The sequence below is a fragment of the Mesoplodon mirus genome (assembly GCF_964341445.2).
Source record: "Mesoplodon mirus genome assembly, chromosome: 9".
Classification (NCBI taxonomy): domain Eukaryota; kingdom Metazoa; phylum Chordata; class Mammalia; order Artiodactyla; family Ziphiidae; genus Mesoplodon; species Mesoplodon mirus.
Window position 1 is genome coordinate 80,908,652 of NC_138985.1, and position 15,369 is coordinate 80,924,020.

At 36.8% G+C, this 15,369-nt stretch overlaps 1 protein-coding gene across 3 annotated transcripts in view; it reads left to right on the forward strand.

Moving 5' to 3' along the window:
• MDFIC (MyoD family inhibitor domain containing) overlaps positions 1–15,369 on the forward strand; it is a 103,485-nt gene that overhangs the window by 58,122 nt on the left and 29,994 nt on the right. For all 3 annotated transcript variants that reach the window (XM_082632182.1, XM_082632184.1, XM_082632183.1), the window contains exon 4: positions 7,528–7,800. In XM_082632182.1, the coding sequence (XP_082488308.1) occupies positions 7,528–7,800 (273 nt within the window). The remainder of the gene's footprint in view (positions 1–7,527; positions 7,801–15,369) is intronic.

The following is a 15,369-nucleotide window of genomic DNA, read 5'->3' on the forward strand; positions in this document are numbered from 1 at the left end:
TTTCTTGTATTTTCTCCATTCTATTTCCAAGATTTTGGATCATCTTTACTATCATTACTCTGAATTCTGTTTCAAGTAGACTGCTTATTTCCTCCTCATTTGTTATGTCTGGTGGGTTTTTACCTTGCTCCTTCATCTGCTGTGTGTTTCTCTGTCTTCTCATTTTGCTTAACTTACTTTGTTTGGGGTCTCCTTTTCAAAGGCTACAGGTTCGTAGTTCCTATTGTTTTTGGTGTCTGCCTGCAGTGGCTAAGGTTGGTTCAGTGGGTTCTGTTACCTTCCTGATGGAGGGGACTGGTGACTGTGTTCTGGTGGATGAGGCTGGATCATGTCTTTCTCATGGGCAGGACCACTTCCGGAGGTATGTTTTTGGTGTCTGTGACCTTATTATCATTTTAGGCAGCCTCTCTGCTAATGGGTGGGGCTGTGTTCCTGTCTTGCTAGTTGTTTGGCATAGGATGTCCAGCACTGTAGCTTGCTCATCGTTGAGTGTAGCTGGGTCTTAGCATTGAGGTGGAGATCTCTGGGAGAGCTTTCACCATTTGATATTACGTGGAGCTAGGAGGTCTCTGGTGGACCAGTGTCCTAAACTCGGCTCTCCCACCTCAGAGGCACAGGCCTGACACCCAGCCAGAGCACCAAGACCCTGCCAGCCACACAGCGCAGAAGAAAAGAGAGAAAAAAAGAAAGAAAGAAAAATAAAATAAAGTTATTAAAAAGTAATAAATTAAAAAGAAACAAAGAAAGAAGAAAACAACCAAACCAAAAAACAAATCCACCAATGATAACAAGTGCTAAAAACTATACAAAAAAGAGAACAAACAAACAAAAAAAACCAGACAGACAGAACCCAAGACAAATGGTAAAAGCAAAGCTATACAGACAAAATCACACAAAGAAGCATACACATACACACTACAAAAAGAGAAAAAGGAAAAAATATATCTCTTTTGGGAAGTCTGAGGTCTTCTGCCAGTGTTCAGTAGGTGTTCTGTAGGAGTTGTTCCACATGTAGATGTATTTGTGATGTATTTGTGGGGAGGAAAGTGATCTCCACATCTTACTCCTCTGCCATCTTGAAGGTCTCTTTTTCAAATTACAGGTGTAGGAGCAGGTTTTGTTGAGAGACAGCTGGAGAAGCAGGTTGGCATAGAGCAAGCCAGCTTGCTGCTGCTTGAAGTCCAGCCCTCAGTTGCCACGGCCGTATGTCGGTCCTGTGAACCTGGAAGGGAGGACAAAAGAGGTGTCCCCGTGGCCGGGACAGGCTCTCAGTGTAGGCGATGGGAAGGACCCGAGTGAGGAGCTGAGGTGGCTATGGCCGCTCCCACTGCAGATGCCGCCAATTCCCCTGGGCCAGAGGTGTCAGAGAGGCCGTGTCCTCAGGATTGTGGTGCCCAGAGCACAGCGCTCACCTCAAGGTTTATTTCTTATGTAACAGTATGAGATGAGCATTCCAGGTCACTGAGAGGCTCTCTTCCCTGCTGCCATGCAGATTCCTTCTGTTCGGTTTCTCCAACATCCCTTAAGATATTTCCCTCAGCTGTGGTCAAAGCTGGGTTGCCCAAGTGCCCAAGAAAAATAGTATAGGGAGGACACAGCCAAGTCTTAAGGCCCCAGCCTAGAAGTGGAAAGAATAATTTCTTAGTCCTTCAGAGCGAACATGGACACGTGGCTGAACTGAACTGCAAGGGAGGCTGGGAAATGGGTTAGCCCCATGCCCAGGACAATGGGGAGGATGGATCTGGTGAACAGCTAGCAATCACCCTCTTCCAGGCTCTACTTAAAGATGTTTAAGTACTTCCTAAATGTTCTTTATGAAATGGAGAAAAGTGCTCAATTCTCCAAACTTCTAAAAGTTGTATTCTGTTGTTTTGGGAAGAAGTACATCTAAGCCCTGACTTCTGGTGATTTATTTTGCAATACTTAAAAAGGAATTACTGTTAAAAATGCTAACCACTGTGATAGCATCATAAGACAATCCCCTCCATCCTGTGAGCCCTCAGTCATGTAGTCAGAATTTAATTGGGATTCTCAAATGATCAAGGTTCTAAAAAAATTACAGTTCCAAAATATATCTCAATATGTTAGTACACACATTAAATAAAATGAAGATGGAAAATCATAAGGCCCTTGGAGGGGAACTAAGGACACAGAAATAGAAAGTGCCAGGAGCTTCCAGAGTGTGTGTTAGGATGCTGGGTCCACCCAGGGTCTGCACACTGAGAAAGGCTTGCATCAAGCTGATACCTGGTTGTCTAATAGCACATTTATTTTAGTTGATTTTAGCCTAAATTTACATGATAACAATAAAGTAGTATAGTTTTTTCATATTAGTGCATATTGAAGTAAGAAACTTTTAAAGCTATTATTGTATGTAGATACATATTTTATGTATATATATTAAAACACTATTTTGTTATAGATATGTATAAATAAAGTCTACGTGTGTGTGTGTGTGTGTGTGTGTGTCTGTCTGTCTGTCTGTCTCATAGTGACCGTGGAGTAGCATAGTACTTTGTACCCAATAAAAGCTTTTTAACTATCCCTAGGAAGAGTAAATTCGGTTTACACCAAGTCAATTTCCCCTGTCCATATTCTGTTCTCCATATTCTATTTTGTTCATTTTGTTACTGACAATTTTAAATCCTAAGCATTTAATTTAGACTTTTTTTTTGTATGTGTACAACAACCATTTAAACTGACTAAATGGCATGAGAATTCTTTTGTAATTTTATTAAATCTGACTTGTGTAAAGAGACCAGCGACTGAAGATGATTTGCACATTCTAATAGATTATACACTATAGCAGAATGTTGCTTTATATTGCTACTCCAGCAGCTGCAGTTTCAAGTATAGTTATTAATAGCTCCAATATCACCCAGTTTTTTTTAAAAAAAATTTATCAAAAGAAGTTCATGCTATTGACTCATTACTCCCATATTTATTATTATTGAAAATCACTAGATCTAATTCTATTGGTTTCCTTCCTGATTGAAAACATTTGAACCTAGAAAGCACAGTATTTCTTAAGACATTTGTAACTATTCATCATGGATATTAAAATTACAATCATGGTGCATTGTGTGAACAATGATTTAAATAAAAAAATTCTTTACACATATGGTAAGCGGGTGACCAATGCTATCCAGGTTTGGAGATGCTGAATGTTCATATAACTGGTATTTGAAATTTTGATGTGTATTGCATTTGTTAGTGAATATCAAGAATACATTTTTTTGCTCATATAGAGTAAGTTTAAAATGGGGTCTTTTGTAGAAGCACCCATCCTGTTTAGAATGATATAACAGATGCTGAATGTTCACATATCAAACAAAATGCCAGCCTTCTGTAGAAAAGAGGTGTCAAAAAGTTTCTTTGTACCTTTAACGCATGTGATTATGTAGTACAAAATGCAGAGTTTGTAAAATTTCTTGAATATACAGGCAAAAAAATGAATAATTCAAAACAACTCATAAGTTCTACATTCTATTGTCCCTTTATAACGCAGGCAGAAGATAGCAGTGCACTCCCAATAGAGCTGAATTTGCACAAGTTACACCTCTGAAAATGCCAGATGGTCTATGGTCTACTTTTGAGAGCTGTCACATATGTAAAGATTTGAAAAAAGAAAGACAGCTGAATGAGAGCAGTGGATCATTAAAAGGAGAGTGAGGGTCCCTAGGCATCACTTGTGTTTTAAGAAGCATTGTGTCATTCCCATATTAGTGTGCTTTTTTTTTAAGCCATACACAACTTTTACACAATAAGGAAAAGAAATCTGTTTAAAGCCAAGTAGTTATGGTTTAATCAGTCAGATGTTTCTGTTCTTTATTCAAGAATAAAATCACATTCCTGATTTGGTTTTAGTTGTACTTTTACTGTAAGATTTAATTCACATCTATGAAAAATTATCAATGAAGTTAAATGTCTTTTAAGATAATTCATATATCTAGGGTTTATCCAGTTTTGATTTGACTCATATATTGCATGCATCTGACAAAATCATAATGTTAAGAAACTGGAGTGAAGAGATAATACTTGGTTACTTGACCCATAATACAAACTACACTAAAAATAATTAGGTGGCAGTGAAACAAAAATGAATGTACTATCATTTATCTGCCAACAGAAATAGATATCATTTTGAAGATTGAAATGTAGATAAATCATTAAGGATATGTTTGAATATCACTCCGGCCATACCCAGTAATTTGCAAAAAGTCAATTTTGATAGTAGGAAAAGGTCAGACCTGTCGGTTTTAGAATTTGGTGACAAGACCTGATGTCTTTTGCCACCTTTATTTTTACTTATGGAGAATGTTTATTACATAATAATTTTAAATTGATCTTGGATTATGGAATATGACAGGGCCTTTTTGATTGATGTCTCCCCAGCATTGGTCAGTAACATTTCAACTTAACCCAGCTCTCAGATTGCTTGAATTATTCTTTGCAGAGAAGAAGTGGCCCAAAACATTCCATTCATTTGGTGGGATTATTGGAAGGAGCTCTGAAAAGAACACCAAATTAGGTTTAACTGTCTTCTTTGGCATCCCGTGAAATACATATGCATAACTAGCTTTATGTTCAATAGCAGTCATTAGGATGTCATTCTAGTTGATACAAGAAGTTACAGGAGCAGCAAATTAATCTCTGGATCAAATGATTGCACACCCATAAGAAATAGATCTCCGGCACAAGCCTTGATTGTTGATTTCAGTTTTGAGAAGGGCATATATAGCTAGTAAACAGAGAAGTAGCCTTCTTTTTTTCTTTTCACCAGAAGTTAGGAGAAAAACAGAACATTTTGATAAATTTTATAGCTGTTACTTTGTGTTATTCCCAAATAATAAATGTTTAGAAAACTATTCTCCTTATCACTAAAAAACTGAATAACTCTAAGAGGAGTTCATATATTAGTTTTATAAATTGGGTATTATTGTTAATAGACTTGGTATGAAAGGATGCTTTCATTAAGCAGAAAAAAAACAAACTTTTTTTCTTAGAATATGCACATTCATGAGTAAAATATTCTGGTATGTTAAGATGTTTTTCCTTAAGAGACATAGAATATGTGAACAAGAATGGAAGTAAACAATATGTGCTAAAGAGTCACTCAAATGCAAGCTGTCTTGTTTGTCAAAAATATATACCAAGTCTTAGGTAGTCCCCAGATGACAGGTAATTAGTCCATTTTAGACTTATCAGTGCCATGTATAACTGTTACAGTTTTGCATGCAATACTTTTTCTAAGTCAAAGACCTCTTACTATTCAGATTTAATTTACATTTCCTAACTGTTCATAATCATAAACAGAAAAGACTAATACAGCAGCTTCAGATTTTAAAATTTCAGGAAATTATATAATAGTAAAATTTCACACCGAACGGTTTTTGTTGTTGCTGTTGTTTTGATGAAATGCTATGATTGGTAACTCTGCTTAGGAGCTACACAAGCAAGGTAAATGTTTATTTTAAGAACCTCATTACTTAACCAATGTAAACAGATAACATTTTGGGTTGAGATCAGGGCTCTTAGCTGCAAAGACCAGAATCCATTTTAGCTAATTTATAGAAAATAAATGTATTAGTAGCAATAGATTCTCCCAAGAGTTACACAGCCAAGGATCATGCCCATCCATTCAATGGGGCTTCCCTAATGAAAACCCCACTAATGCTGCACCCTAGGCCCACTGGTCTGCTAGGAAGTGGACACCAGACACTGCACCCACTGCCAAGACCAACAAATGCCTTCTTTGCTGTCTGTGCGAGAGGCTCCACGACCCAGGTGTGGCTGCCATCTTGCATTGGTACTTCTGAACCTTCTGCACTTCTGCATACTTCTCCTTGGTAGAATGTAAGTCAATTATGTGTCCTCTAATTCAAGAGGAATGTAGGGAAGAGATGGAGGATGTTATCAAAAGCTATGAGGGTATTCAGAACTGCTGGGCAGATGATCACTAGTCGCCCGCTTGTTTTGTGATTTGTTGTCCAAAGAATCAAAGTAGTTTGCCCTTTTTAGTGTTATGCTAATAAAATATTCTTTTATAATTTTCTTTTAAGCTCTTCATATATAGACATTTAATACATCTGAAATTTCTTTGTATGAGAGATACATGCATTTGCATGTGCATACATATACATTTTGGGGACTTCCTCTGCTGTTCCATTGGTTTATGTCTATGCCTGGGCCACCACCATACTGTCTTAGTTACTGTAGTTTTAAAATAAGACTTTATATCTGGTAAGTCAAGTCCCACATTTGTCTTTTTCTTCCTTAAAATTTCCTTAGTGATTCTGTACTCTTACTTATAAATTTTGGGATCAGCTCATCAAGTTCCACAAATAAGCCTTTTGGAAATTTTATGGGAATTACATTAAATAAATTGGGGAGAATTAACATATTATCAGAATTAACATATTAACATATTTATACTCTCTCAATTTATTAGGGTTTTCTTTTATGTCTTTCAGTAATAATTTGTAATTTTTGCCACAAAATCTCTGCCGCCTTTTTTCTAGCTTAATTCCTAGATACTTATAGGGTTTTTTGTTTGTTGGCTTGTTTTTCTTTTTTTGTTGCTATGAAGAGTTCAATTTTTCTTGCATATTTGCTAGTTGCTTACTGTTGGCTTGTAGAATTTGGTTGATTTGAATATGGTTCATCGTGTATAAGTCTTGCTAAATTCTTAGTTTTTCAGAATGTATAGTCTCAGATTTCCCCTGGAATATTCAATTATGTACCCATCTCAGAAATTTTGTTTCTTCCTTTCCAGGACTCACCCCTGTTTTTTTTCTTTTTGGTGTTTATTGTTTTTGCCAGTGTAATGTTGCATAAGAGGGTAAAGGTGGGCATTCTTTTCTTGGTCCTGACCAAACAGGAGCACTTCTCCAGTGTTGACTTTTAATTTTGATAGATGCGTTTTGCCAGATTAAGGAAGTTCTTTTCTATTCCTATCTTTCCACAAATGGTTTATTTTAAAATCAAATTAAAGAATATGGAAAAGGTTTTCTTCTTCAGAATTTAAAGTGGAATTAAAAAGAAAAACAACTATCTCGTTCTCTTATCCAGCTTTGATACCTGACCTCATAGTTCCTTGCCTCTTATCTCAAAAGGTAATTGAGCAGTTTATCATTTTCAGGGATATTGCTATCATACTGCTTGTCTATGGCACCTAAAAAAGGACCTGGGACTTAGAAAACAATCCACATTAGCTGTTGAATGAGTTTTGAATTAACGGTTTTCAGATTTGCAACTTAAATTTTTTTAAGAAAAAAATACCTTTTTTTCTCCTCTTTTTATATCCCTTGTGGAAAGTCACCCCGATGACCTCCTTCCCATTTTCCCTTTTAGTAATTATGCTTTCTCTATGTTCATGTTTATTCATGGTTTCCTTTTGTTTTTTTCCCCTCTTCACTTTTAGGATCATGGGTAAAATCCAAGAAAGTCTGTTACTGAGTCTATTTTGATTATTTTCAAATATTCATTTTTTTAACTGGATAAACTTTGCCTGTTTTTTTCACTTAGCCCAACCTCAGCGCTTGCCTCAGCTTCAAACTGCAGCACAGGAAAGTGAGGAGGAAATAAGCAAGATAAAGAACGGCCACCCAAGTCTGAGCAATGGAAATGGAATCCACCACGGGGCCAAACATGTATCTGCAGAGAATCGAAGACTTTCAGCACCTGTTTCTCAAAAAATGCATAGAAAAATTCAATCCAGCTTGTCTGTAAACAGTGACATCAGTAAGAAGAGTAAAGTAAATGCTGTCTTTTCTCAAAAGACAGGCTCTTCACCTGAAGGTAAGTGTGAAATATATGCATATTTTACTTGACCAGATGTAAAATCATATTCACGAAGAATTATTTGATCAAGCAAACATAAATGAAGAATCCTGCTTATCCTCCAAGCAGGAATTTTGGTAAAATGCAGCTTCCCCAAAGGAAAGCACAGGCCGGGAACGGAAGCGTTGGCAGCTGACATCCTGCTTTTAGATTGTCTTCTAGAGTGAATAGTCATTACTTTAAATATGACTGCTATACTTCTTTTTTTAATACCACCTTTAAAAATACAAATACAACGTTTTGGTGGCATATGAATGTATGTATTTTTTTCATCCCTGATTCAATATGTTATGCTGTGGTTCGGAGATACCCACTTGTATTTTTGTCTTGCAAATCAGTTTTTAAATATGCAAAACTAAAGCAAAGATTTGGTAATTTTCATGCTTTTGCCAGGGAGTGGGCTAGGTGATCTCTGTTGCTTGATGCACCAGTATCTTCCAGCTACCAGTGCTGCCCTGGACAGCTCCCCTCCCCCAGCCCTGCCTCATTCCAAGCTCACTGTGGTCTGGCCTTTAGCTCCTTCCCTAGGGGCACTACGCTGCGTTCTCTGACCTCTCAGGAATTAGTGATTACCTTGTTAATTAAATACTATGAAGCTGGAAAAAGCTTTTCTTTATTATGACACAAATCCATCTGGTGATGTTGGGTTTATAACCTACAGATTTCTTTTATAGAAATGGCGGTGGTGTTAGGTCAAAAAAAGAATAGCTTTCCCTCAAGTTTAAGGTCCCAGATTTCCCCCAGCATATATGCATGTTCCTCTCCTCTACCACTTTCCTCCTTTCAGCAGTTCGTGGGCATCAAAAACTCAAATCTTTTTTTAAAAATATATATATGTATTTTTTCTGGTTCAGGTATTGTGTTTGTGTGTGTGTATATATATACATTCATATAGATAAAATATAAAATATTTTTCTTGTTCCCCTTACCTTTCTATTTTAATTATCATGAAATCTTAAAGAAGGGAAATTCGGAGGATGCTTCTGTGAAGTTGGCCATGCTTATTCATAGAGAGAGAAATTGAGTTGTAAATAGGAAATTGTATTGAGAGTTACCAGTAATGAGTGGGAAAAAGGATATTACATTTTGGCTACAGGTGTCTCAAACTCAACTGAGGTAAAGTGTTAGGTTGATCAAATGATATGATAATAAATGGTCTGCATAGTTCCAGGTCAGTGACACTACTTTCCAAACTAATTAGATTGAAAGGGACATGATTGACACTTTAAAATGAGTTTGACATGTAAGCTGCATGGTCATCTCTGAAGCATAGGTAGGCTGTTAACTAAACTGGCTCTCCAAGGAGTTGGGAAGGCAATGCAATTTTTGATAGAGAATCTTTGCTTCTAAGTGATTGGGTGAAATAATTGAATGCAATTGAAATCTTCTTGTTTTATACATTTGACTTTTCTTATTGTGCCCCTAACCTCTAATTTTCCATTTGATAGTTACTGATTTTAAATAATGGTAACATTTGCATATCCAACTTGAAATAGCTTATGGAATTTTTATAAAATTTGTTATTATTCACTTATTTTTAATACCATGTCTGAATTGATTTCTAATGGAAGAATGCAGCTTTGTAAGTAACATATGAAGGAAGAGGAAAACCAGTAGTTATATAAATGAAGTAATATAAATGAAATATAATTCTACTCTCCCTCTCTCTCCTCTTCCTTGCTTTTTCTCTACTATCCTCCTCTTCCCCACACATACTTAGGGCTGACTTCAAAGGTGTGGATAAGGGAAGTCCCTTCTAATCCTTCTCTTATTACAAAATCTGTTCCAGATTGGATCGGGGGTATGAGGAGTAGGAAATGCCAATGGAGTTGTCTAAATATATTGTACAATGTCCTACCCACTTACTTCACTCTTACAATATACAATTTAGCCTGATGGTAGGTTCCTTTTATTGTGATTAGTTGAATTTAGATGAAAATTCCATTGTCCTGCTACATATTTTCTCAAAGATAGACATCTTCCTGCTTTTTGCTGCTGTTTAAGGTTGTGCCTTCAAATTTTATTGTTTCTTCTGACTTTCAGTTTTGAAGGAAAGTTTAAACAAACAAAAAGCACAGAACTGGTAGATGGCAAATTAAAAGGAAAAGGACCTCCGCTCTGCCACCAACTAGTGGGGGCACTTGGGTCTGGGGCTGCTTTTTTCTAGAAAATACCTTGGATTAGAAATCTAAAAGGTTAGGTTCGATTCCAGGATTCTGTGGTGCTTTCTTTATAGCAAAGCTGCTTCACTCTCGGAACAGGTCTCTTGCTGTATAGAATATGTGAATTCTGGGCAAGTAGAAATCTAATAACTGCTGATAGAACAGGGCAGTGGCAGAAATTTTAAAAAATTATTTCTTTTTATTGAAATATAGTTGATTTACAATGTTGTGTTAGTTATGTAGGTTCATTCTGTATACCAGGTACTGTTCCACCTACTTCACTCACATGAACTCATTTAATCCTCCTAATAGCACTATAATTCTATGAACTGTATGTAATTATTTAATTATAAATGAGAGAACTGAGGCACAGAAAGGTTAAGTGAACCCACCAAAGTCAAATTAGTACATGATAGAAAGGAGACTCAAACCCAGATCATTCTGGCTCTATAGTCTATGCTCGAAACCACTATGGTATTTTGCCTTAAAGTTCTCTGAGGAAAAGGTAATTTAGTGGCCATTCTAACATCACATGGGATGTTGATATCATTGCAGCTGTGGGTCAGGCAGGGATCTTCTGATTAGTAAACATTGGCCTTCTTTAAATTCTTCTAAAATTTTAAAAACAGGTCTCACACCTGTGTTCTGTGTCCATTTTCCTTCCCTACTAGACCATAAATTTCTGAAGAGGCTGGATTGGGTCTGAGTCCATTTTTTAAAAATTTACAGTGGTGTTCAGTACTATAGCTTCATAGAGTTTTGCACGAGTTAATAAATGATGCAATGTTTTATTCCAAACCACTTCCTTGAAACTAGCACTGGAAAGTTAAAATATGTACTCATATTCATTAAAAAAAATGTTCTTTAAAGAAGTTCCTTTTATGAAATAGAGGAAAAAAATACCCATGTGGGAAAATATTGTACATTTTATCTAAAGATTATTAAATTAGTAGTTTTCTACTTGTTTTATATAATTAAACATTTTCATACATACTTCAATCTCCTGATTGCATCACCCAGGTAGAAAGTTTTAAGACTAAATGTTTAAGATTCTTGACCTTTGAAATAATTATAGTATAATTTAGTATCATAATATTCAAATTACCAAGGGTTTTCATTAGACTCTGAGATGATTTTTCTTATAGGAATAGTAAATCCTAACACATCTTAGGTGTGCCAGTTATAGCTATATGTTTTTGTAAAAATTAAGTTTCAACGAAGATATTTTTGGAAGAGATTTTTATACTTTTTAGGAATATTTGATAGTTAACATACTTCATCTTAAAATATAGATTTAGTACTTATAGAGAAATTGCATATCCCATCCCAGCAGCTCATTGAACATAAATGCTGAACAAAAGTGTCAGGAGCATTGCAGACACGGCAATATCTAGGAACAGTCTCGTTTTAAATCATAGAGGCAGCATAGCCTGGTGATTAGAGCACAGACTCTAGAACCAGTCTTCTTGGGTTCAAATATTGGCTTTACCAGTGGTCCATGTTGTATCCTCGGGTAGGTTACTTAATCTCTTTGTGCCTCAGGGTCTTATCTGTAAAATGGGGATGTAATTAGTTACCTGTATCATAGGATGGTTGTGAAGAGGAGTTGAGTTGATGTTGCATTCAGTTGAGTTAGCATATACTTCATCCGGGCCAGGCTCTGTTCTAAGTGTAGCTGCTGTTATCATCATCATCATGAAGGAACACACAGGGAAGGAAGGGTCAGGAATGTCAGCGTTCTGGACAGGGCAATGCCTGGATGGAGATCTGAAGGATAACACAAGTTTAGGGAGTTGAAAGAGGCATTCAAGGCTGAAGGGGGCTTGTGAAATAATGTATTTTGTTCAGAGAACCAGAAATAGTTTTTTGCTGAGGAGTCAAAGTAAGAAAGATGAGACTGGCAAGGACCAGTCCATAGGCAGCCTGGGATGCCCTGTTCTTCCAAAACTATGTAGCCACATACTTACAACTTCTCTGAAGGACATCATTTTATATCACGAAACGTATTTCTTTTTTCTCCATGATGCAGAAATTCTATGGTTGCAATTATGTAAACCCAGAATACTGCTATATGTTAAGCATCTGTACTTTGATTGCCTTTATAATCTTTTTGTATTTTAGTAATGAACTATTACCATAGATAAAATGATGAATTGGTTTTAGACTTGTTGAGCTGGGGATGCTAACAAGATCTTTAGGAAAGCTTTGGCCCTATAGGGATGGACTTAAGCCCAGTCCTCCCATTTTACTCGTTCTGTCTGCTTCCCTTTCTTTAAACTAGTCTCTTGGCTTCTTACCTTTTCTCAGTCTTGTTTTTAGACTCCTGTTCCTCTTCTTTTCCATGTATTTCCCCTTGCATTCATAGTGTAGCCGTATTTCGCCACTACCATAGGAACAGGCATCCTGTCACCAGTAGGAGGAGTACAGCCATGACTGGGAGGCAGTCTGGGTGGGGCACACAGCCTTCAAAGGAGATATATAGCACAACTGAGCAGGACAGTTTGAAAAGCCCACTAGGTGATTCAGATAGATCCCTCCCCCTCCTTCCTTGACCTCACCATTTCCCCTTCTCTCCTCATCATCTGCAAACCCTGACTTAACTCCTTGCACTTGAAATTGTGCCTTCTCTGCATGCTTGAAGTTCCCTGCACACATGGTTAACGACACAGCTGAATGCCTTTGCTGCTTATCTTCCCTCACCCTGGAATGTTCTTATAACTTACTTTGCCTTCTTGACCTCTACACATTTTTTTCAGAACTCAAGCATCATCTCCTGATGCCCCAGTTTTGGGCTAATTGCTCTTCTTTTGGGTCCCCATAGTATCCTCCAAATACAAAATGATACTGGAGTTTGTTTCTTTTACTCTCTGTCTTCCGCACTAAAATGTAATCTCATTGAAGGCAAAGATTCTCTTCTATTCATCTTTTAGCCTCGAGCACACAGCATAGTGCCTGACTTAACATAAATGGTGAAACATAACATTTTTCAGGTAAGGAACATAAATTGGAGAACATAGATACTTATTCTTTAACATTTCACAGACATTATGGTTGAAACCTCAGGAATTGTTGAAAGCCTTAAGGGAGATAATAAGGGGAGATAAAAGGGAGAGCAGATATTTGAGCTAAAAGAAAGGCAAAAAAGAAACTCAGCTGAGGCAGGGCAGACTTGGAACTCAGAATTCCTGTCTTCCAGCCCCATCAAGTTTTCTCATTATTCCGTATGGTTTTTCAGTCAACTATACATGCCCAAATCCTAAAACCATAAAAAAAAAAAAAAAAAATTAGAAAGGTAAACTTGGAATTGAATGGTTCATTCTTAGTTTTAATAGTATTATAAAATCTTATTCACTTTTCCCCCATAAAAAAATTCTCTTGTAGAAGTACTAGTATTTTAGTGGAATGATAATAATAGGACTTCATGATGTGACCATAGTATTATAATCTGAGATTCCAGAAACAAATTTCCTTCAACTTTGGCAAGATATATTGCTGCATCCCTCAAAATACTTAATTTGCTTGGATGATGTTGTGTTTTGTTTTGTTCTGTTTTCTCAGGCACAGTGCCTTCCATTCCATGTCAGAATAATTGTGTGGGAGAAAGGTTTAGAATTCTGCTTTCCGATGCAATATTTGCCAGTCCATTGGAAAACAGGATTTTAATAAATTTCATTGCTCAGCCAGCAAGCTAACTGGAACAACAGTAATACAAAGAGAAGGATGTTTGAATGTGTGTGTGGAGAGCAGGCATGATCAAAGTTGACTATGTCATTCTGCACATATAAATCATTGCTTCTTATTTACTTGAAATATTGAATCAGCTGTCCTTAAAAAATTAAAACAATTATCTATCAAAGTATTTATAAGTGCTAAGTGTTACTTTAGGACCAAAATTAAGTATTTAAGAACACTTCCTTTTGAGTTTAGGAAAATAGGTTAACTTTGTAATTTATGATATAGTAAATTATTCTCATATCCATGCATTTGATGAAAAGCAAAGATTTTACAAGGTTCTGAAATATATATATATAAATTTGACATTTGAAACATAGAAACACCTCAAAATATGCCTCAAATCTTGGAGTGCTTCTTTTCTAATAACTGACAGCTTTGTGGGCCATGTTAAAGAAGAGATAGACACAGCTATCCACTGTATGTGGACTCCACCTTTGGTGTTTTGGTTTTGTAGGCACGCTTAGACCACTGCTCTAAGAATTTAAATTAGTTTAGCATTCATTCAGGAGATGGGTGGGGAGGAAATAAAACAATGGAGATACAGATAGATTGGCCAGGAAGCATTGGGGTGTGGGGTAGCTGAGTGAAGAGACTATTTAGAAACCCAGCTTCAGAATAATAGGCTAAGTGGAAAGAAGAATTGAATAAATCTAATGACCCTATTAATATATCCAGGTTTTAATTTTTTCTTTATCTGGTGATGGTAAGTTTAGGTGATGTTTTATTAGGTGAAACAGGAACAGGTAGGTGCAGCAGCTAGGCTTGTCCCGGATTACTCAGATTACAGTTTGTTTTCAACCCCAAGAGTTGTGCCAGGTGTGGGCAGTGAAGGTTTTCTTTAGGGTTTCAGGATTGAGTTTAAGGGTCCTGGCCCAGGACTAAAGCTGAATAGAACTGAAGCAGCAGTCAGATATGCATTCTAAGCAGGACTGCCATTCATTGTCTTGTTCAACTAGTTGGGAAAATGAATAGAAATTAGGAAATCATGAAGAATAGCTGAATATAGTTTGAGACTGACCATGAGTTGAGTTTTAGACCTGTTCAATTTCAAATAATGCTATACAATCCAAGAACATTTGGAAATATACCACTGGAGCTTCAGAGAAGGAGAGGGTGGTGTCATGGAGGCCAGAGAAGAAATGTTTTAACTCGAGGAAGAGGCCTGCACCCAATATTGCACCAGTTATTGCTGACAGCCTCAGTGGGATGAGAACTGAAATAATTCTGTTGTATTTAACAAGGTGGATGTCATTAGGTGGCCTAATTAAGAGCCATTTTTATGGAGAAGCCGGAATGATGGGGGTTGTGGATGAAACACACTGATGACAATAGCTCTAGAAAGGCCAGAGTCCACGGAGGGTTGTTTTGTTTTAAGATGGGAAAGGTTTGTGTGTGTTTACATTTGGATGGAAAGGATCCAGGAGAGAGGGAAAGGTTGAAGATTTAAGAAGGTAATAATGATACCCTTATTGACATGCCAGCATGTCATTTCTTTAGAGTTTCGATCTAGAGTTCAGTATACTGAATTATGTAAATGCACATCCATTATCAAAGCATGAGACCTGAGTAACCAGAGAAGCATTTACTGAATTGTTAACCTAGGTAACTCCACTCTTTATGGGTTGTACGG